The sequence below is a fragment of the Cynoglossus semilaevis genome, chromosome 6 (genome assembly GCF_000523025.1).
Source record: "Cynoglossus semilaevis isolate Cse_v1.0 chromosome 6, Cse_v1.0, whole genome shotgun sequence".
Lineage (NCBI taxonomy): Eukaryota > Metazoa > Chordata > Actinopteri > Pleuronectiformes > Cynoglossidae > Cynoglossus > Cynoglossus semilaevis.
Genome location: NC_024312.1, coordinates 9,088,053 through 9,109,228, shown reverse-complemented (window position 1 = coordinate 9,109,228; position 21,176 = coordinate 9,088,053). Strand labels below are relative to the sequence as shown.

The window sequence follows — 21,176 nt, the reverse complement described above, 5'->3', positions numbered from 1 at the left end:
GCAGGACAAGCTGTTGTTAAGGTGCTGCATAAAATGTTTTTCTAGACCAGTGGTTCCCAGGAAGTAGATTAGGATCTGCCAACAGATTGCAATTGAGTGCTGGTCGATCACGAGCAATTAAAATAATAATAAAAAAATACATATAATTCTATGGTTAAAATAATAATAAAAAATATATAATAATATAATTCTATGGTATATAATAGTGACCATATATTGTAAGAGGTAAATCACATTATGTACATTTAATCACTATCCCAAAATATATTGTATATATAAAGAATGTTCAGTTTAAACAAGAAAATAAGTATTTAATGTTAATCACTTTAGCCTGGTCATTTAAACAGTTATTCCCAAGCCAAAAAACTATGGACCAACCAGACCTAGAAGATCTTGAAATTACAATGCCCGAAACGAAAAGACATTTATTTAGAGATGTATACCTTTCTCCCTAACCCACTCCACTCCTGCTCAACCACACTTCCTCTTCTGCAGGGCCTCTGGATCCCTTGAGTTGCATTACTGCCACCCCTAGGGGGGCTGTAGCTATTAACCACCAGAAACATCCTGCCCTCTTAAAAAGGAAAATAAAATGAGAAAATGTAGACAGAGGGAAGTGTTACACCAAATGCTTTATGTGACCTACAACAACGACTAATGGAAGATTCTTATCACAACCAACATAGACACACCTTTTGTTTTATTGGAGCTTTTTCTTGCAGATCACTACAGGGTATTTTTTTCTTTTTCCTAAAGTGAAAGTGCTGCGTCACAGCTGTGCACAGGCACCGGTATCTGTGTGGCAGCAGATCATGTAGTCCTTCTTTCTCTGTGTACAGTGGTTTTATTTGTAGTTGATACTTTATTCCACCAGCAGGTGTGTAATAGGTGTCTATGTTGATATATACATATCCAGTGAAAACTCTTTAGAAATGTTGTACCAGCAGAGTGATGTATTTCACAAAACATTTTTTGGTAAACTTTGAAGACCAAATGAGGAATGAGGAAAATAATTTCACCGTGTGAAACAGGAAGTTTGTGTCACGCTCTTTCTCTGCCTCATTAGTACCCTAACCTTGGCTGCAGAGTCGCCTGTGGCCAGGCATCTCTGTGCATTCCAGCTTTGGCCTAAGAATATGGGCTCCAGTGCCTCCATTCAGAAGGCACCATTCATACTGAACACAAAGCTCCAGTTAGTCTTTACCCACGCTGTTCAATTGACATTAGGTTCAGTATGTCATTTATAAAACATCAGCTCCAATGTTTTCTTACAAATACATCTTTGTGACTTGTATACTGTGTAAAGTATTTTCACTGTGATCATTTGTTTACCTGTAATAATTTAAACATTTTTGGGCTGAAGTAATTTGCAGTTTGCCTGATCTATAAGTTGTACTGTCACATAACAACATTGAATCACATTTACTTTATAAAAGATGTCAGAAAGTTCTGAGACAACTACAAAATAATACAATTATTAGTAACTATCCCTTCCTTTAGAACTGTGTAATATAGGGCAGTACGCTTATTTTGTTCAACTTCAGTCCAATTCTGTATGTCCTTCCATGTGAGAGGTATCTGTTGTGTCATTTTGGCTTGTGTTCAGTTGAATTTTTGGAAATTATAACCATTTAGAACTGGACTTCTGTACGGAATCTGAACCACAACATGGAGGGTTGCCTCAGTTTGTGGGAATTTCTCATGCAGTTATTTTTGGAGATGTGCTTCTATATTTTCAGTGCAGGAAGTCGTTCACGTTCACTCGGCTGATGGAAATTTGAATGGTTATTTTTGTAAACATTTGCTCAGAAACATTTGCTCAGTGGAAAGAACACAGTGAACAGATATAGTGGAATCTAACAGTCACACTGTACTGACTTGTACTGTTCAAATTCACATTGAACACAAATCCAGGTTTTGGAAACCACTCAGCTCTCATTGATTCTCTTTTAAACTGTCACTGTAATCGTCTTTTTCTGTGACTGTAGTTCATGTTTTTGAGGATGAGCTTTTTTTTTTGTAAAATCCTGTAACTAATCGAAACACTGTTGTTCGTTAAGAAGAGATGGGTCTGCTGGCGCTCAGTCAGACGTGGTGATGGAACAGACAAGATATTGATTGACACATTTGGATGCTCCAGCTCAGCAGCTGTGATCTGTTTTTCAAGGTAACAATGGTTCAGTGAGCTCACGGGGGAGTGGGGGAAGAGGTGGAGAGGCTAACGGGGGAAATAAAGGTTAGACAGAAGTAAAAAGAAGAAAATATGTGTTGTACAAAATGGAGGAAGTGAGAGTCTGTTGACTGGACTGTTGTTATCTCATACTCTCAGATCAGTGCCTTCTACGGTTATTGATCACCTTGTCCAAGGTCTCTACACTATGGTTTGAACACACATGTGCTCAGACCTCCTTTATCAGACCCTTGTCTATCTGTTCTAATTGCTTTTGAATTCATTCTAGCCTAGATCAATTACATTTCTAGATATTTCCTCGGTGCAGATCATGAACGTGGTGCGTTTCACTATCAATATTCTTTTCTGTTGAATCATTGTAGCTGCAGTGGCGATGGCAGTAAATCTACTCTTTGTAAAAGTTAAATCAGGAAGTGTTTAAGTAGAAACACCTGTTCAGGTCACAGGGTCATAGGTCACCACACCTTAGGAACAGACCAGAGAGTGTGTTGAGCTCATGCTAAGAGTTTTCCTTCACATGCGTAGGGACTATTGGTAGGAAGACGGTAACTAATAGGCTGACAGCAACCGTTGTCAAGTCGTGTTTGATTTGTTGTGGTGAAATGTTGAAAAAGGATGAAAGCTTTCGTCGAAGAGTTGGTTTTCGGGGAGAAGCAGATTTCCTCAAAATCCCTCAGAACTTTGTGTCAACTCTAAGAGTGTTTTTACGATCCTCAGATGTCTGCTCTGCTTTGACAGCTTTAGCTCTACTGTGTAAATAACTGTTTCCACATGTCCAATGTCAAATAGTAGAAACAAAAACAAGCTAAAAATACACGAGCTTCAACATGAATAGAGACGAGGAGTCGATAACAAGATGAAATGTGTCAGATTGTCAAAAACATCTAAAGAGTCACTAATATCTGAACTAAAAGACTGTTAGGACTGCATGTACGTGTTAGATCCCTGAACCAGGGTCAGGGAGTCTCATCTGGTTTCATTCACAGCACAAAGACGTTTAATTTCCACTCTATTATGTTGGTGGCGGACAACCATAAGTCTTTGGTAATTGTCCGTTATTGACGGACAAAGGGGAGGAGGACAGAGACAGTCACATCTGGACTCGTTCAGTAGCCAATCTCTTTTGTGTCAAGCATGAAAAGCCCACATTATCAGACATGTGATTAAAGGGTGTGACCCGGCGTATAAATACTCTTCACCTTTTACATTATTTATGAGACATTTGAATAGCGGTTATCACTAGCAGCAATGCAAATTAGGTTATTTTGCTTTTTGTCCTCAAGGGTGAAAAATGTATTACTTTTTTTTTCATCATTTTATTATCAGATCTGCCTCTATGAGTTTATTTTTGCTGCATTCTCACAGTGCCCAGACTGGGTGTATACTATAGAGCTGGGATTTTAACCTAACAGATTTGATTCATTTTGTGGTTTAATGTTCAAATGTTCCAGATGGTATTTGTCCTTTTGTTTCCACTTTCCTTCTTTACCTATACTCAGCAGTATCCACACTGTTTTCATTCCCCTCAATTCCTGCCACTTTAGAGTGACTTAGTCCTTGATTGGTGACATGAATGTTCGTTTTCTCCCTCATCCCCCGCTGCTGCTCCCTCCCTCGCCTCTGACTCTGGTTTCTAGGAAACCAGAAACCAGTTTGTACAGTAAATGGGCAGGTGCGACAAGAGTTGTAGAGTAAATACAGACATGGAGTAACAAGACGACAGGAAGTGTCGTGTCTGAAGACGGGTTTGTGATTTCCTTATCGATGCAGAGCTTTGGGGATATTTGAGATGGATAAGAATCGCGTGGCAAACAGGATTGTAAAAACCCAGTTGTCTCGCAGAGACTTTCGCTCAGGTACTGTGAAGATGTTTTCTTCTCCTTTCATGGCCAGCATCGGTGTACACATGTGGTCTGTTTTGGTTTCTGTGAGAAGCTTTGCTGCTAAACCAGAAGGTTGCTTTATAGAACGTTTTGTTTCAGCACCAGAAGCCACATGCACACAGCGCTGTGGGAGTCGTCGCCTTAAAAACATGCTAAAAATGCACATGTCAATTGAGTGAATAATAAATTACTTGTTAGGCATATGGTGAAAGACGCATGAACACAGTTAACAGCAGCCGTGATTCCATGTCATCAGCCTACGATATTCGTTACATTGTTACTATACAATAATATGAATTTTCAACTTACAGTAATGCATTAGATGGTTTAATCTGTAGTCCATATTTATATGAAAAAATATTAGAAATTGATGTGAATGTTTTATTTTTTGTATGACATTTTTTCATTTGGTAGCTAACATACACAGTTAAAATGCTCATTTAATATAAAGGCCAAGGTGTGGGTGCATGTGTCCTGACCCACTGAAGTACTTTAAAGATCCATTGACACTAGAATCAATATCAGCTGAAACACAGCAGGTAATGGTTCATCATCAGCACATTTAAACCGGGATCTCTCACCAGGCCAGCTGATAATGGGTAAATGAAACCCAAGCAGATTTCTGTAACTCTACACCCCTTTAATTCACTGTGGTACAGCTTATTGCATCGATCATCAACTGACGGCCCACGGCCGAATCCGGACCACTGAACCGTCCTATCTGGTGCAAACATTCCACAGTTGTTTGGATCAAAGAGAAAATATCATGTGGTCTCCACTGTTAAAGCAATAAAAAAACAACAACCTAGACTTAAATAACTGTCAGTAATCCCCACCATTTATGACTTCATTTACATTTTGTTAGACAAAAAGGTGATCATTTTATTTAAGTGTTTTATCACCAAGGTGTCTGTACAAAAAAATTCTGGCCCTCCTACAAGTATAGTTGGTGAGCCCTGGTTTATAAGCTTGAACTGTAGGTATAAGATAGGCAGAGCATTTGGTCGAGCACAGAATGAATTGTCTTGATAACTTAATATTATTGTTCAGAGAAGTACAGATGCCAGAGTGCCGTCTCTCTCCACCTGGTGATGACTCTGCAGCAGCGGGCTCTGCTGTCCACTGACACTTTCAGCTGCTGTTTTTATCTCTTGTCTATCTTGTTGGCTCTGTCCCACAGTGGCCCATTAGTGGCTAGGTCCCCGGACGCAACAGGCTTTTTTCTTATTGTCATCCTAGTGTACAGTATATCCTTCCACAGACTTCACCAGAGACTGAAGGAAGCACTGTTGTTTGGGTTTCCACATCTGTTCATTCCATTAAAAAATAGAGTAACTTGTGTCTAATATTATGACTTTTTATTTAATTTTATGACTGGACCAGATGATTACTAACATTTTGTTGGACATGCCGTGCCGTCACATGTTAAGGTTATGTCAGGAGAAACAAATACAGGGTGCATTTTAAATTGCTTTTCTGTGCCAACCATCATTAGCATCATTCGTTTCTAGAGTGTCGTCCTCACCTTTGTTGACATGTGCAGTCTATTTACCTGTAAATGAGAGTGAACTGGAAAAACACTTTATTCCTCAGTCCTTACCATAGACTGTATGTAAGACACGGAGAGTGCTTACACTCAGGTTACAACAGGTTATTGTTGTAGACATAGAACTGAACAGAACAGAACTGCTACGCTGGTTCTGAAAGTTACCAATTGGTTGTGTTTAGTGACATTATTGTGCTATAAAATTTTGTCTTCTCTTCATACAAAATCTGACGTCATGTGTCGTGTAAGAAGACTTGTACCAGATGTTACTCATGTTTTTTTTAATTGATATTTTACATTAAATGATAAGCAGATTATCTGTGTTCAAACCCAGTTACTACTAGTTTTTCTGGAGTTTTGGGGGGATTGCTCTATGACTTATGGGTTTAAGTTCAAATTTCAGTCAAAGGCTCTTTGTGAAAGGAAGTCTTATTTCCTCATTATTTTTTGTTGGTCAACTCAAAGTTCTTGTTGATTTGCTGACCTTGTCATACTGTTGGTGTCCCACAGGTTCCCAACATCCGAACATTGTCTATTGTGATTTCTTTCACTTTCACATTAAGCTTTCGTTCGTTTACATCTCCAAACCTATAAATAAAGGAAATGGAAGGTCAGTTTGGAGGTCATGGAGGTCACACATGGTGAATCTGATTGTCACGAGTGCCTACAAGAAGGAGAGGATTAGAGTTTAGAGTCAGTTGGTTTTCTCAGAATCCCTCATAACGCTGTCAATAAGCTGCTTATATTTATATTTGTACCCTGGATAGGGAACTGCACTGTGTGTGTGTGTGTGTGTGTGTGAGTATGTGAACAGCAGGCAGGCCTGTCATGAGGAGTCCAGATGGTGGGTGGAGAAAGCCCTCCTTTAATCCTTGCACCAGTATACTATTCTACCCCCAAAACACACACACAAATATAGTCCCAGTTGTCGGTGTACGTCCTCTCCACGGCCTCATGCTGTCCTTCTTATCCGTGGCACTTTCACATGCCATTAATACAATATGAAACATTTCTGTTTTCATCATGCCTTGAGGTTTGAAAATAGATATGCACAACGTTGCTGCAGTAGTAAAATAAAATTGGTCACTATAAATTGTGCTTTCCTTTCTACTTACCTTCCTTGTCTCATTGTTTCTTCGAAAGAGAAAAAAAACTTGTTGTAAATGTGAATTAAAGATATTTCAATACCAAAGCACCGTAAAGTTGGACAAAAAAAAAATGCAATCCAACGCGTTTTATCAAATGATGTATTTTTGGGGTTGGTTAATTGTTATCTTTTGAATAATATTAGTTACACGTAGCTAACTTTAACTCCTTAAATTCTATTTTTGACAATGTTAGCCATACGGTTTAGAACCACTAATGCGAGAGTACAATTCATAAGAAATATACAATGATTTGAGAATTTGATCTGTACTGAAGTCAAACATATTTTTGTCAAAAATCTTGTGTTCCTTAATAGGGCATTATGAAAGGGCATCTGTTTTTGGAGGGTTGAGGAAAATAGTTTCCACTGCTTGTTTACTACTTGATTCAAACTAGTTCAGCGCTTCTTGCGTGTGTGCTGTTGCGCAGCTCTTCTCTTGAGTATAGCGCCGATGTTAACATTAGCATAGATCATCCGGTCGCTTTGATGCTTCACTCCAAATACAACTGTGAGGGCAACAATTTTTCTGTTTATTCACCGGAGCCTTTTTTTAATTGTGTCTCAGATGCATGTGTGTTCCACCAGCCAATACTCATGTGAGCTCCCTATCCCTGTTACAACCATACTTTCTTTTTCATTAATCTTTCATGTGCCTGTTTTTGTTCTCCCCATAGACAATACTCTGAAAACCAGACAGGCTAATTGGGATTCCTGTCTACAGGGAATGGTGAATCCTTTTCCTTTACAAACCCAACACACAAAGTTGATACTTGATAATGCAGCTATAAATATCTCAGGCTTGTTATACTCTACATTCATCATATCATTATGAAAGAAGAGATTCGGAGACACAGTAGAGGCTTAGATCCTCACGTATTCTGCTCAGACCCAATTTATTACCTTTTGTGTCATATCAAAGTATCTTCTTCGAGACGATATGCAGTGACTATAAAATAAAATGTAAATCTTTCCTTTTTTGTTGCAGAGAGAAGAGGCCAAACTACGTGTTTCCAGGCCAGTGATCCTGATGAGGATTCGTGTGTGGCTGTGAAAATCGAACACTCCAGAGGTTGGAATTTTTTCTCACACACACACACACAGACACACACACCTCTTCTGTGTCACTGCCATTGTCTCTGCTGTAGTTTAATTATTACTGATCACATGCACGTACATTGCTTAGGTAGATGCCGTGGTTTGTCGACTGTGTTTGTGCTGTTACTGTTACTGTGAAAGTGCGGTCTGGTTTTGTTCCTCTTGTGTTACCTCTTTTGATGTAAAGCTTCGTCAGTGACTGATTAATTTTTAAAGCCACTGTTAGAACTAATGTGTTAAACTGAGAAAATGCTTCACATCTTTGTCGAGATTCTGATGGCCAGTACCTTCCTGTTTTTTGTTTTTTTTTACATTTTCTTTTTTGGTAGTTTCCACTTTTTATCTGCTTCTCTCTTTTTTTTCATAGCATGGACTCTTCTTTTCCCAATTTCCCTTGGTGCTGATTACTGTTTGTTTTTTATTTCCCATTCCTATTTTTGACTTTGTTAGCTATGTGTCTTCTTCTTTTTTTTCCTTTTACATCATCATGTTTCTCCCTCGCTGACATCATACATTGTTAGTCACAGCAGATCTCAGTCAACCTCTCAGTTTATTGCAGGGATTGTTAAGGTTCTCGGCTTCTTCACTGTATGTTGTGAACAGAATTGTGCTAGTCTTAGGTCTGTGCTCTGAGCATTGCACCGTCCCCACAAACTGCATTTACGAACTATCGCTGGTAGCTTTGTTTACCTAGACGAGATCGTACACAGCATACTATTGGCTAATACAATGCGTACTCGGTGTACTATTGGCTAATTAGCATGCTCTTCTGTTCCTCACGCTGATTGGATCATGGATCGTAGCATCTCCCCTTGTCTGACGGCCACTCTCTCGTTGACTTCGCTCTGAGTCACCATTATCCAACTCTACTGGGCATATAGTTATGTGGAAAGGGTAGTACAGTCCAGGGAGGGTTGATAACAGTGTGGGGGAGGTTCGTAAAGGGTAAATATATACGTAAATATATATATAATCTACTTCGTGGATTTTCTCTTTTTGCTGTGGGTCTTGGAACGCAACTACCACGATAGGAGAGGGATTAGTGTGCATGTGTCTGCACAGCAGTGTGTAAATGTACACAACACAACACAAGACAACACAAGTCCACATCGCTGACATCATCTCAGCCTCACAGGACTGACAATACCACCGAGCTTCCTGTTGTGGGCCGTACATCGGTGTTTTCTTTCCATGAGCTCTGTTATGGTTCATAGTTTAATTATTACATTTCACATCAGCTGTTTCACAATGATAAGAAAAACTCTGAAGCATGAGTTGCAGTTCCCTTTAGCTAATTCTGTATCTGATACAGCTTGTTCAAAAGAGGACCGTCATGAGTTCCTTCATGGTATTAGGTATGTATTTACTCATCCACATTTAAGCTTACTTTTAACCTGACAACAGTCGCTCAGGTCGTGTTTCTTTGTAGATAGTTGTGCAGCTGAAAAGGAGTGAAAATAGTTTGAGGCTTTAGGCTGGAAGCTGAGTTCTTACCTTCTTTTTTGCCTTGAGGATTTCTTAATAATTACCTGAGACTGCTGACAACTCTGTATTCCTAACGATGCCTGCTGTGCTTGCTGCCAGCTAAGCATGGTTTCTTCCAAAGATGGTAAGGCTGAATTTATTTCCAAGGCACTCATGTTTATTATGAGTTGCCTCTGGAATCTTTTGGGCCTTTTGTGTCACGTTGTTTTTTAAATCTATTTGATGAACAGGTTATGTGATTTTTAGCTAAATTATTTGATGTTAATTATTTTGTTGTTGACATATTTCAGAGATTCTGAGGCGTTCTGCTACAGTTGTCTCACTTTACCAGCACACGTTTACTGTTCTGCTTCCTCTTTTACTTGTGTTGCTCTTCACATAAATGAATGCCTTCCTGATTTGCAGCAAAGGAATGTCACCAGGCAACACATGATATAAACTAGTGCTGTGATGAGGAACAGGAAGAGAAAACTGTGTTTAGCTGAAGGATTTAAAGGTCAAGGGTGCAGAAATGTCTTTAAAATAGATAAATAAAATATATAATAATAATAATAGTAATGATAACAGTACATCTTATATAAAGGGGGTAAACTCTCTCTTGCTGGTAATGCTTACCAACAGAAACTAACCCAGCAAGTGGCAGTAATCCAACTTAAATGATGCAGAGCTGTCGTTAAAAACGTAGAGAAAATATTCTGCTCCAGCTTAGTAAAGCCTCAGAATTGTATTTTAGTTGTGTAAATAAAACATTTTGTTGCGTTGCTGTGCTGTGATAATTTGATGATTTGATTTATATTTGTAATAGGTCTTATAGTGAATGTTGGGGGTTTGGGTCGTTTCTTATATTTGGTGGGCAATCACTGACCTCCATTTCTGTTGCTAGTATAAAAATTAGGGAAGTTTAGGGAATCAGGCAGCAATGCACTAGTCTGTCTTTGATCACTAAAAGGGCATTTATAGCACCACCTACAGGATAGAGTCAGAGAAACATCTGTTACCAGTTAGCAGGATTAGTGTCTACTTTCCTTTTATTAACACTGTATGAAGTCTTTTGTTAAATGCGTCAATGAAATCTTTATTCATCCAAAACATTTATGGAACTGCAGTGCTGGTCAGTCATTAATCTCTGCACTTGGCTGCGTTTCTTTGCTCCATGTAATGAGGTGAACATGTGCAGTCTCATTTGGTTCCACATAAATTGAATTTATTTTATTTCCCTGTTGATTTGCGGCTGCTCGTTCTTTTATGTTATCAATTAGTCCTGTGTGAGAGAGGGAGAGAGAGAGGGGAAGAGAGAGAAAGAGAGAGAATGGGAGGAGTCTGGTTCCAACTCTGTATCTTTGCTGAACTGACTCTCAGAAAGGCTGCTGCCTGCGAAGATAACATGCAAGCTGAAGTTGCTCTCGGACACACATACCTTTAATCACATAGACAAACACGCATGCACACTCTCATGCCGCGTGTTCTCACATACAGCAAAATCTTCTCAGCAACTGCACAGACAGTGTGTGTCTCAAGCCCGGGGTGAGTGCAGTCACTGGAATTCTAACTGTTTTATTTTTTTTTTAATCCAGCGTTTGTGTGAATGGCTCTCTGTTTATGTTGCACCTGTTTTTCTTTAATAGTCCGTCTGTAACAGACCATATGGTGATAATTGGCTCCGACAGGTTTTCAGGCTCTAAACCAACAGTTTACTGGTGGATTTGTGAGAGTGTGACCGTGCTGTGATTTTGATGCAAAAAAACTGGCTAAGTCTGGCTATCTAGCAGTCAGGTGATTGATGTAAACAGGTCCAGGCAGATCACTGCCCTGCTGAATTGCCAAACGTGTGATCAGACATTAGCAGGTTGATTCGGTGATCGGCTAAAGATTGTAGTATTTAAGAAGTATTTAACATTTGTGGTTTTGAATTCACTTGTCTATTCCATTCATTTCACTGTAACTACTGTAATTACTAACTGTACTAAGGAGTAAAAAGGTGCAGTGATTTGAATAAGGGTAAGGTTGAGACAACGAAGCCTGAGGTTGAAGCCGACACTCCCCACGTCACCTGCCTTTAGCTGCTGACTGGGCGGAGAGACACTTCACCTCACCCACAGACAGGTGTGCCTGGTTGTTTTCGACTTGCTGCAGGAGGGGGTGGAGCACAAGACTCGTCAAACACGACAGATGGAATATGACAGTGCTTGAGGGTAGCAGTTAGCATGTTATACTTACCTGGCAGGAGAAACACCACGATCATGAAGATGGTTCACCCAGAGTCACTGGGTCAGCCACTCTGGCTGAGTGGACCCTGTGAATTACCCAAATGTGGAGCCTAATCTGTGGAGTGGTGTAGTGGCAGGTTTTAGATCTGTATTCCAGAAATTCTTCTGGAATAGTGTAGTGGTTATCATGGCTGTTTACACGTCTGCCTTACACGTAGGGGGTTCTAGGTTTGAGCCCCAGAGGAACCTCATACTTGGGGCCTCCCTTTTGGCGGCCTCTTTTTTAAAATATGAACTAAAAAACTAAACTGAGAGACTGATATAAGAGATTATACAATAACAAAATCATTAAAAATTAGTTTTATTTTATTTGTATTTATATGCTACCTTTGGTGTCCTGTCGTAACTGTGCTTAATTGTGAAATAGCTACTAGTAATCACTGGCAACCACAAAGGATCCGAAAACTCCCTGTGGGTCCAGGGACATTTGGAGAAAATTACAATAACCTGGTTGATTTAATAAGAATTGCAGGCTTTTGAAATACCAACATTTTCATGGTGGCTAATTTTAGTTTTTCTATGATCTTATTTAGAGGAAAGTAGACGACATGGGGTCAGAAGACCTGACATGAGTGGTAGCCCACATGCTCATATAGAAGCATGGTTTCAGGATATTATGGAGCGTGGCTACTCATTTATCTTCTCAGTAAACCACTCTGCCTGGAGTCAAACTATTTTAGGCCCTATTGAAATTGTTAACTATTTTCAGACACTGTTTATTTTCCTGTTAAAGTGATGCATTCTTTTAGTCTCAGTCCATTTGAAATAAACTCATTCCTCTGCTGCTTTGAAGTGGCAGAGCCAGATGGGTGCAGATGTATGTAGACACACACACTGACTCTCACACACAAACACACGCATATGCTTGATCCTGCTGAGGCAAAAACGTTTTTACATATTTCAATGTCTTTGAAAGGAAGAAACTTAAAAGAATAATTTCTTTTTGTTTGTTTTTTGCAAACGAGCACAGTTTTTGCACAGTTAATCTTTATGTTCAGCGTGAAAGATGTCCAACTATGACAGGAGCATTTCTCATTTCCTGCACTCACCTTTGGGATTATTGTGATAGAAGAAGCAGAAGCTTTACCTCTCATTCTGCTTAGGAGGATAACAGCACAGTTGCCATGACAGCGCAGTTGTCATGATGCAACAGTGGCAGGAGCAAAGGTTAAAGGTTCTGGATCAAACCTATCAGTTTCTTACTTTAGGGGTCGAGGAAAACGGCAATTTCAGTTTTTATCCAAGGCAGACCAGGAATGCTCAGAGTACTGTATATCTGGTGTTGATTGTATTTTTTAACACTGTACAAAGGCATCTTAAAGATGCGAACATGAGTTTATAAACCAAAGCTGCAGGCTGCACGTAAGAGAGTGGAATACTTTTTCGTCTCACACAAACATACGTATGAAAGTGAACGTTGAGAGCACAGACATGATTGATTACCATTTGACACAGTTAATAACAGTCTCAGGGCACACAGGCGGTCTGTGGGGAGTAGAGCCCCTGCAGTGGAACACCATTAATGCCTTAGAAGGAGCGCTCCACTTCTAGCCATATGTGTAAAGTATGGACTTTGACTTGTTCCTGGATATTTTCTGTCGCACTCTGTAAGTGTGGCTGTGACAGGAAGCCAAGCACATAATCAGGAGAAATTCCTGAGGCTTCCTTCAGGATTGATTGGCAATTTTGGGTCCACATTTTTCCAAAAAAAATGTCTGCCCTCCCATGGGACCGCTTTCAGTCGGACGATCGCTAAAGCTGTTGTCTTTAATTACGGTCGCATTATAAATATAGAAGCTGTGACTGTACGATCCTGTGGTCGTTCGCTTTCTCCTGTTGTCTCAGGGTTGGCTAGATAAAGATCACTGTGGGGAAAATACACACCAGTAGCTTTTGCATATATATATATAAACGTACATATGTATATATATTCTGTATATTCATCATATACATGTGTGTATGTAGAAATTAGAGAGAGAAAGAGAGTGTGGGGGGGGTGTTTTATAGCACATTTCCATCTAATGTTATCTCAGTTGATGTCATCTTTATATTGTTTCACTTCGATTCATGTTTATCAGTAACTGCCCTTTTATAAGACCTGTAGATGTTTGATGTTCAGCTTGATAGAAAACAGTGTGATCAGATGATCATACTCTGACAGACCATTAAAAACCAAACAAGGTCACTATTGTTGTTAGCTAATCCCTGAAGTTTTTTCCAAAAGAAGGTCATAAAACACCTTTTGTAAACTTTGTGGAAAAAATTTAAAAAAGTTTAAAACACCTTACTCCTTTTTTCTTCTTGACTTGTGTTTGAGCTTCAGGTGTTTTTGGACAACTAGAGACAGACCCTATAGTCTGTCACAATATACTGTGTATTATGGTTCAGAAGATGAACCACTTCTTTTTGTGTGACGTGTCATAGTTCAGGAACAGCTCCAGTCTGATGTATTGTAGCTTTATGTTCGGTGCATGTTTGAATAATTCATGCCTCCACTCTGTAGCTACACATGGTGTCGATCCACGTCTGAGTCCAACATGCAGCTGCATCGATCCGTCCAACAAAGCCGCACATCAGAGCCCATTGTTAAGACATGCAGCCATTAAAGTGATTGTCCTATAAAGGAACTAATGGACTGTTAAAATAATGACAGAGCATCGTAGCTCCTTATATGGTCATTTTGAAAGTGTATGTGTGTGTACATGTGTCTGGTCTCCGTGTGTGTGCAGTAAGGTCACAGACTTGGGCTACTGTAAACACTGGCAGCAGTCTGAGTGTGTCTGCAGTGCCATCTGTGGCCAACTGGTCAGAGTGAGAGCTTCACAACGTTAACGTATTTCTCAGATGGATAATTATGTCCAGATAACACCTGATATACTTAAAACAATATATTTTATAAAAGATCTTTGTCATGGGATTATTTTAATAGTTTTACAATTATGTGTAAACATATTTTTGTAACTTTCAAACTTAAACCAATTTACAATTACACATAGATTACAGGCTACATTTAGAAATGGACCCCATACAAAATGTGTAGGTGAGGTGATAACATGGTGATAATGATACACTAACACACACATGAAAAACATTAACAAACGACTGCAGATTTAGAAGACATAGATACTTAATTAAAATGAAAAGAGGAAATGCTGTTTGTTTTGGCCCAAAAGTGATGTGTGACTCTCCAACTCTCTTATAGTCACACAAACTCACACATACACACTCTCTCTCTCTCTCTCGCTCTCTCTCTCTCTCTCTGTCTCATTTCCCTGAAGTTGGCCTTTTTATGTCACTTTAGTGCCACCTTAAGGTTAGCAATCTTAATGCTTTTTTATGTATATTTTATTATATTTATATATAATAAAATATATAAATATAATAAAATATTTATATTTTATTATATTTAACAACTTCATGTTTACTTCATGTAAACATGAAGTTGTTATATAACAACTTCATGTTTACATGTGTTATTTATCACATATATTGTCTATATATATATATTGTATATTATTATAGTTAAAACAAGTTATTAATGCTATAGTTGCAACATATAAAATATATACATTTTTACAGTACAAATATTTATATATTGTATTTAAAAGTAATGATGTAGTACAAGCAGATCTTTGATGTGTACTCAGCTGTTCTGTTGTTAAATATTGGTATTTTAATTGGGTTTGTATCAGTATTGCATCTAAATGTGGAGATAAATACAGAAGCTGTAACTATCAATGATGGTTTGTGTGTGTGTGTGTGTGTGTCCATCAGCTCTAGGCAGCAGCCCAGTGTGTGACCGAGGTAACTCTCCCAGTGTGCAGGAGTGTCTGAATCGAGCGGCTGGTGGGACCAACAAGAACAGAGCCGTCGTCAATGGAAGAGCTTCTGGCCACAGGCGTCAGCTGCAGTCCAAACCAGAAGGTGTGCAGATGAGTAGTGGTAAACAGAAGTGACTCCAGACCGAGGACCAGAGGCTGATTTAGACCAGTGATTCACAGATCTCAAATGTAAACACTAGAATCAGACAAATCTTCATCCTGCGTTAATCGATGAATGCAAGATCATTTAATTAACTTATTAACTGTTAAACCATTTGGAAAGTTAAAATCAATGATATCCATCAGCAGTAGCGTGGCTGAGCACACACTCAGGGAGAAGTCCAATCTCCTCATGTGAATTGAACCTTTGTGTGCTTTATTCGAAGGGAGTTAATGATTTCTCTGCACTGATAGGACAAGAGGCGACTGATTAGACATGTTTAATTATTAACACGTGATCTGAGAGAAACGTAAAACGGAGCTGAGTGGATTTAACGTCTAGTTTACTGAGAGCCTTCCTCAGATCAGAGTTCATAAATAGTCTTTGGTCTTTTCTCCAGTGCCTCCAAAGCCACCACACCTTCAGAGCCCGTTGACGGAGCCATCTAATCCTCTGGGCCACATCAAGAGACCGTCACTTAAGCAAACCATGGAAGAGGGGGGTGGAGGAAGAGGAGGGGGAGGAAAAGTGCATGCAAGCAAAGAGAGGGTCAGGGAGAAACACTCCAAAGTGTCAGACCTGATCAGTCGATTTGAGGAAAACAGGTAGGGGGCGCTTTACTTGGTGGTGCAATGTGCCTCAATAAAACTGTCAATAAAGAGGCTTACATAAGGCATGTTTCCCTGTAACCACCCACACCTGTAACTACTCTAATTACTAACCCTACTAATAACTACTCGAAACTACTCTAATTAACTACTCTAATTCTAATTAAGTTTTCTTAAAATAGTCGGTCTGAGGTGTAGCTGCACTGCCCTCTACCTCTTGAACACGGTCCTACATCAATGTACCTTTCAGTCCCAGTTCAACCTTATATTCTGATGTATCTTATGACTAAGCTTTGGGGGTTTTTTTTCATTCTCTTTTGACATATTTTTGTTATGTTTTTATTCACTTTTGACTAAGATTTGTTCTTTTCATCTTTGATGAATTGTGGAGTGATCCTGAGTTTTGAAAGACACTTCATACACTGTTTTATTACAAAACCAGTTATTATTATAATTGCTGCCGGTCGATTCAAATTTTTAGTCAAATTAATCACAAGGTAGCGTTGAGTTAATAATAATAATAATTTATGATGATTAATCATGATTATTCAAGGTAAACTGTCATTCCTACTGCTGGTACAAGAAGACAAACAACAGCAGGTAGATGTATACGTTTCACACCTAACTATATATGTTTTTTTTAACTATAGCCATTACTGTGCATTTGTTCGACCGTTTTGAGACGTGTTGTTTTTTTTTAAAACTTCATTGACGCCCTTGTTCTCAACACTATTCATATATATTCAGATAGTCATCCTGGGACTCACTGACTGTCCGGCCCTCAGTGATGCTGCTCTGACACATTTTGCAGTTTTATTGATTGACAGGTACAGTTATTTAGAAAATGATCGTCATAATACATGTGAACCATTAATAGCAGCAGGATGGTGGCACATGACAAAGCAAAATGTTATTTTTAGTATCTACAGAACAGTCAGACAAAGATGTTTGTTTTCCAGGCTTCACGTGCACGCATCTTTGACCTTCCTGAAAAAAGCTCCATATAACCCTTCTGGGTCCTGACCCAGCACTTGAAAAATACTGATGTTGTGTTTTTGGACTGTAGAAGTGCGTCATCAAAAAGCTTGGGTATGACATTCAAGCTGCAGCAATACTACTGACGGAAGACTTTGTCTTTCCTCATCTTTCCTATCGGGGCTGTATGAAGGAGTGAAAAGCAGAAGTCTCTTTCATTACAATCTTAAGACTAAAATCTTTGCTCTGATCAGACGAGAGCAACGAACAGATCTGAACAAGTTTAATTTAGCTTCTCTTGACCAGCTAACGGTGTGTGAGGGGATGAGCGTGGACTTGTACATGTCAGGGCAAACGCAGCTCCTCATTCAGTGGTGGGACAGGGGTCACAGCTGTGAAATGACGTCCAGGAAGAAGAGGTAGGAGCTCTGTGAAGAGACCAGATAATGAATGTCGATGAAGAAGTTAAAGTTGGCTCTCAGCTAGAAAATGTTAAATGTGAATTCCTGTTGCCTTGTCAACATGACTCAGACCATCAGCTGGTTATCAAGTGTTAAAATAGTTGTGAATTGTTTCGTTGAAACTCCTGTTCACAAACTGACTGACAGTTTCTCCTAATGTCTCCCACAGTAACTTGTTTATCTCATTAACTGTGCTGAGTTTTAATGGAGTAATTCATGTGTAAAGTAGAGGCATGTTGTTGACGGCGGTGAGGGGGAAACAACGGTGTCCTTGTCCTCACTGCTCATACAGTAGAGGCCCAGAGTACTCAGCAGCCTGCTGAATACTTCATCAAATCATCTGTGACGCTTGTCATGACATACGTCCTCCACACCTGTTGTTACATCTTCTACTGTGGAATGAGGTCATTTTACTTTCCCACTCTGGACTGGTGAGGATTAGGCCTCAAGGGAAGAGAAAGGTCCACAGTGTCTGAGAACAGAATAAATCTGATTTAAAAAAATCTAATCTGCTTCACATGGCTGTTGGCTGCCTCTGAACTACCATAGATGTTTGTTTAACACCAGGTTGGATGAGGTAACAATTCTGCCTCTGTGTAGTGAAACTCTTGACTTTTCTAGTGACATGTAAAACATAACCGCAGCGAGGCCCTGTGTTGTTTTCTCTAAACTGTCCCCGGGCTCTTTTTTTTTTTCCACCTTAAAACAAACGCCACTAGTGAGTAACAGCTCTGAAGCTGTTCCTCTATTTGCTCACACTTCCTGTTTCAACCAGAAGTAGCATTTATTGCAACAGTGAATGTCGTTGAAGTTGAAGGTGAACTGTATTTGGTTCTGATTACAGATCTGTCGTTTCCTGTACGGTGGAGTCCTCAGCAGTGGATTTTTCTTTTTTTTTTTTTCTTAAACTGGATGTGCTGCTTATTTGACATCAAAACAACAGTGAAGTCTGGAGAGTCATTTGTGTAGAAACAGCTGGGCAGACTGCCGGTAACGGAAGTAGTGCAGCTGAATGGTCACATTGTGTGTGTATGTAATGTACTGTATGTGTGCCTTTCTCTGTGTGTTTGTTTGTGTGCTAATCTGCTTCCCAGTCTTGTGCTGTTTTTCATGAGGATGTGTTCAGGCTGCTTTCACCATTTAATTCATGAATCAAAGTGACGTTAGAGAAAAAAAACGAAAAACGAGTGGATGTAGAGCGGCATCAATCGTTCCCTCCAGAGCAGTGCTGTACCTCTGCTCCTGTGCCCCCGTGCAGCACACTTCCTTTGCACAACAACAGCTGTCAGCATACTCATAAGACAGAAGGAAGTTCGTGCACCTCCACAGCTTTATTTTTAACTCTCACACCCGTGTGCACGGAGCTCTGTGCTGACCGGCATGTTCCACTGCTTCAGCAGACTTCTGCTGCCACAACTGGTTCTTAATCTGTCATTCCTATTGTATTTTAAGAATATTTTATTATTTTAATAATTTTATTTCCACTTAACCTCATTCCCTTTTTCCCACGTTTGCCTAGGAGTGTCCTGTAGTGTCAACAGTTTCCCTCAGGGCTTCATTAGAGTCATTTCTGATGCTGATTCTGATTCATCAGCTACTGTATTTGTGAAGTGTCATGGCTACTACAGTCGTGTAGTATGCTGTTCATCATTTCACTCTCAGTTGTCTCAGGGGAAGGCTGTTGGGGAACTATTTCTGTGCCGTGCGTGTGCTGACCGACTTCCCTCTTTGTTTGCCTGTCTGTCACTGCAGCAGCACGGACAAGAGAGACGGCTCACCACTTAAACCTATTAGCAGGTCGAATAACTGCAGCCCGGCCCACCGCACCAACCAGAGGCAGACGGAGGCCGGCAGGAATCAGGAGAATCACTCCTCCGTAGTATCGACGGCACACAAGGATGATCGCCAGCCGGTGGGAAACGGAGTGCTGAAGCAGATGGAGAAGGACAACGAGGAGGAGAAACAGAGTGTGAGGAAAGAGACGGACGGCCTGGTTAATGGAGACATGGGGGATGGGAGTGCAGAGCAGAATGAGGATCATTCACCTCCACAGACAGACAGGACTGATGAAGAAAGTCACACTCACAGTACAGACACAGAGAGTGAGCACAAGAATGAAAGCAAAGGCACAGACCAGAAGGTAAGTTTGTCTGTTGTCGTGATCTGTTGGAACCATCACAGAGTCCGGTGGGCTCCATAAACTGTGTGGATTTATTTATACTCTCAGCCCTGATGCTAATTAAATCATCTGCACTACATCCGTTCTGGGTCACCTACCTACATAGTCCAGATCGAGTTACCAGTGTGCGTGTCACTCCTCACTGGCATGTGTGTCAGAGAGGAGTTATTTTCTGTGAAGGCAGAACAGATGTCCAGCATCTGAGCAGCTGGGTTCATTTTTTGGTGAGCTCCACTTCTGAGGCCCGAGGTCTTCAAAATATCTCCCATTCTGATGGATCCTTTCATTCCCTGTGGTGACAACGTCCCCATAGACTTTAGACAGAAGCTAACAGTCGTCTGTGGAGTTGTTCTGTGTCGGACTGTAAATCAACATGCTGGTGATGTGTGTGATTGTATCAGTCCCAATTCAATTACACCGTCTCTGTTTGGAACATTGGTTTTGTCATTAGATTATCAACATGTACTCAAGCTTCTTTTGTAATACTTTCAGTTAGCCACGTGAGACCAGCGCCAGTACAGCTTCTTATTCTTGGGGTAAAGGAAGAAACAAACCTGAGAAGTGATGGAATCACAGAAATAAAACCTGCAGATCAGATTTGAGCTTCAGAGCAGTAATACAGTGAATAATACAAACAGAACTGCAAACTTGAAACCAGGTGCACTCCATTGTAGAAGCCATGTGTGAAAGAACAATTTCAAGAAAATATATCATATAATAAATGAGGGTTTGTCTTATCTCTCGTCATCAAACAAAAGGTTTCTTATTTCAAAAAGTTGAATGATTAGGACTTTATTCTCACAAACTTTATGTAAAGTCAGTACTTAAGATAAAGAAAAATTCTATTGAACTGTCGGAAAATAAAATGATAAAGTGGTAATTATGAACAAATAATGTAAAATATAAAAAATAATAATTTCAATTATATAATAATATAATAATAGGTACTATTCTGTGTTCATTCCTATATATACAGCTCTGATACATTTATATATATATATTAATAAGTTCATATAAAGATTATAAACATATACATATATGTGTGTGTATATATATACAAATATATACATATGTCTCTATAGTAAATTTCCATGCGACAAACACAGTACTCCTTATAACAGTGTGGTTGTCGTTGGCCTCACTCACAATGCTGTTACACATAGTTTGGTCTTTGTTGCGTCATTTCCTGCACTTATGTCCTTTCAGTCCCTCACACCAAAAAATCACTAGGCTATTAATGGCTGTTAATGACACACACACACACACACACACACACACACACACACACAGCTGTGTAACAGTGAGACAACAGGTTACAGTCCAACAGCAGTGAGTCACTGAGGAGTTCAAACATACTA

At 39.7% G+C, this 21,176-nt stretch overlaps 1 protein-coding gene and 1 pseudogene across 10 annotated transcripts in view; both read left to right on the top strand.

Moving 5' to 3' along the window:
* Window positions 1–21,176, top strand: part of fgd4a (FYVE, RhoGEF and PH domain containing 4a) — a 39,626-nt gene that overhangs the window by 12,146 nt on the left and 6,304 nt on the right. For 4 of the 10 annotated variants that reach the window (XM_025056269.1, XM_025056270.1, XM_017032979.2 and 1 more), the window contains 4 exons: window positions 7,753–7,836; window positions 15,389–15,538; window positions 15,996–16,200; window positions 19,392–19,779. In XM_025056269.1, coding sequence (XP_024912037.1) covers window positions 7,753–7,836; window positions 15,389–15,538; window positions 15,996–16,200; window positions 19,392–19,779 — 827 coding nt within the window. Of the gene's footprint in view, window positions 1–7,752; window positions 7,837–8,927; window positions 9,218–9,273; window positions 9,472–10,613; window positions 10,872–15,388; window positions 15,539–15,995; window positions 16,201–16,745; window positions 17,598–19,391; window positions 19,780–21,176 lie in introns of those variants that run through there. The other 6 variants (XM_025056268.1, XM_008311837.2, XM_025056271.1 and 3 more) reach the window with 6 other exon arrangements.
* On the top strand, window positions 11,557–11,710 carry LOC112487165 (uncharacterized; annotated as a pseudogene).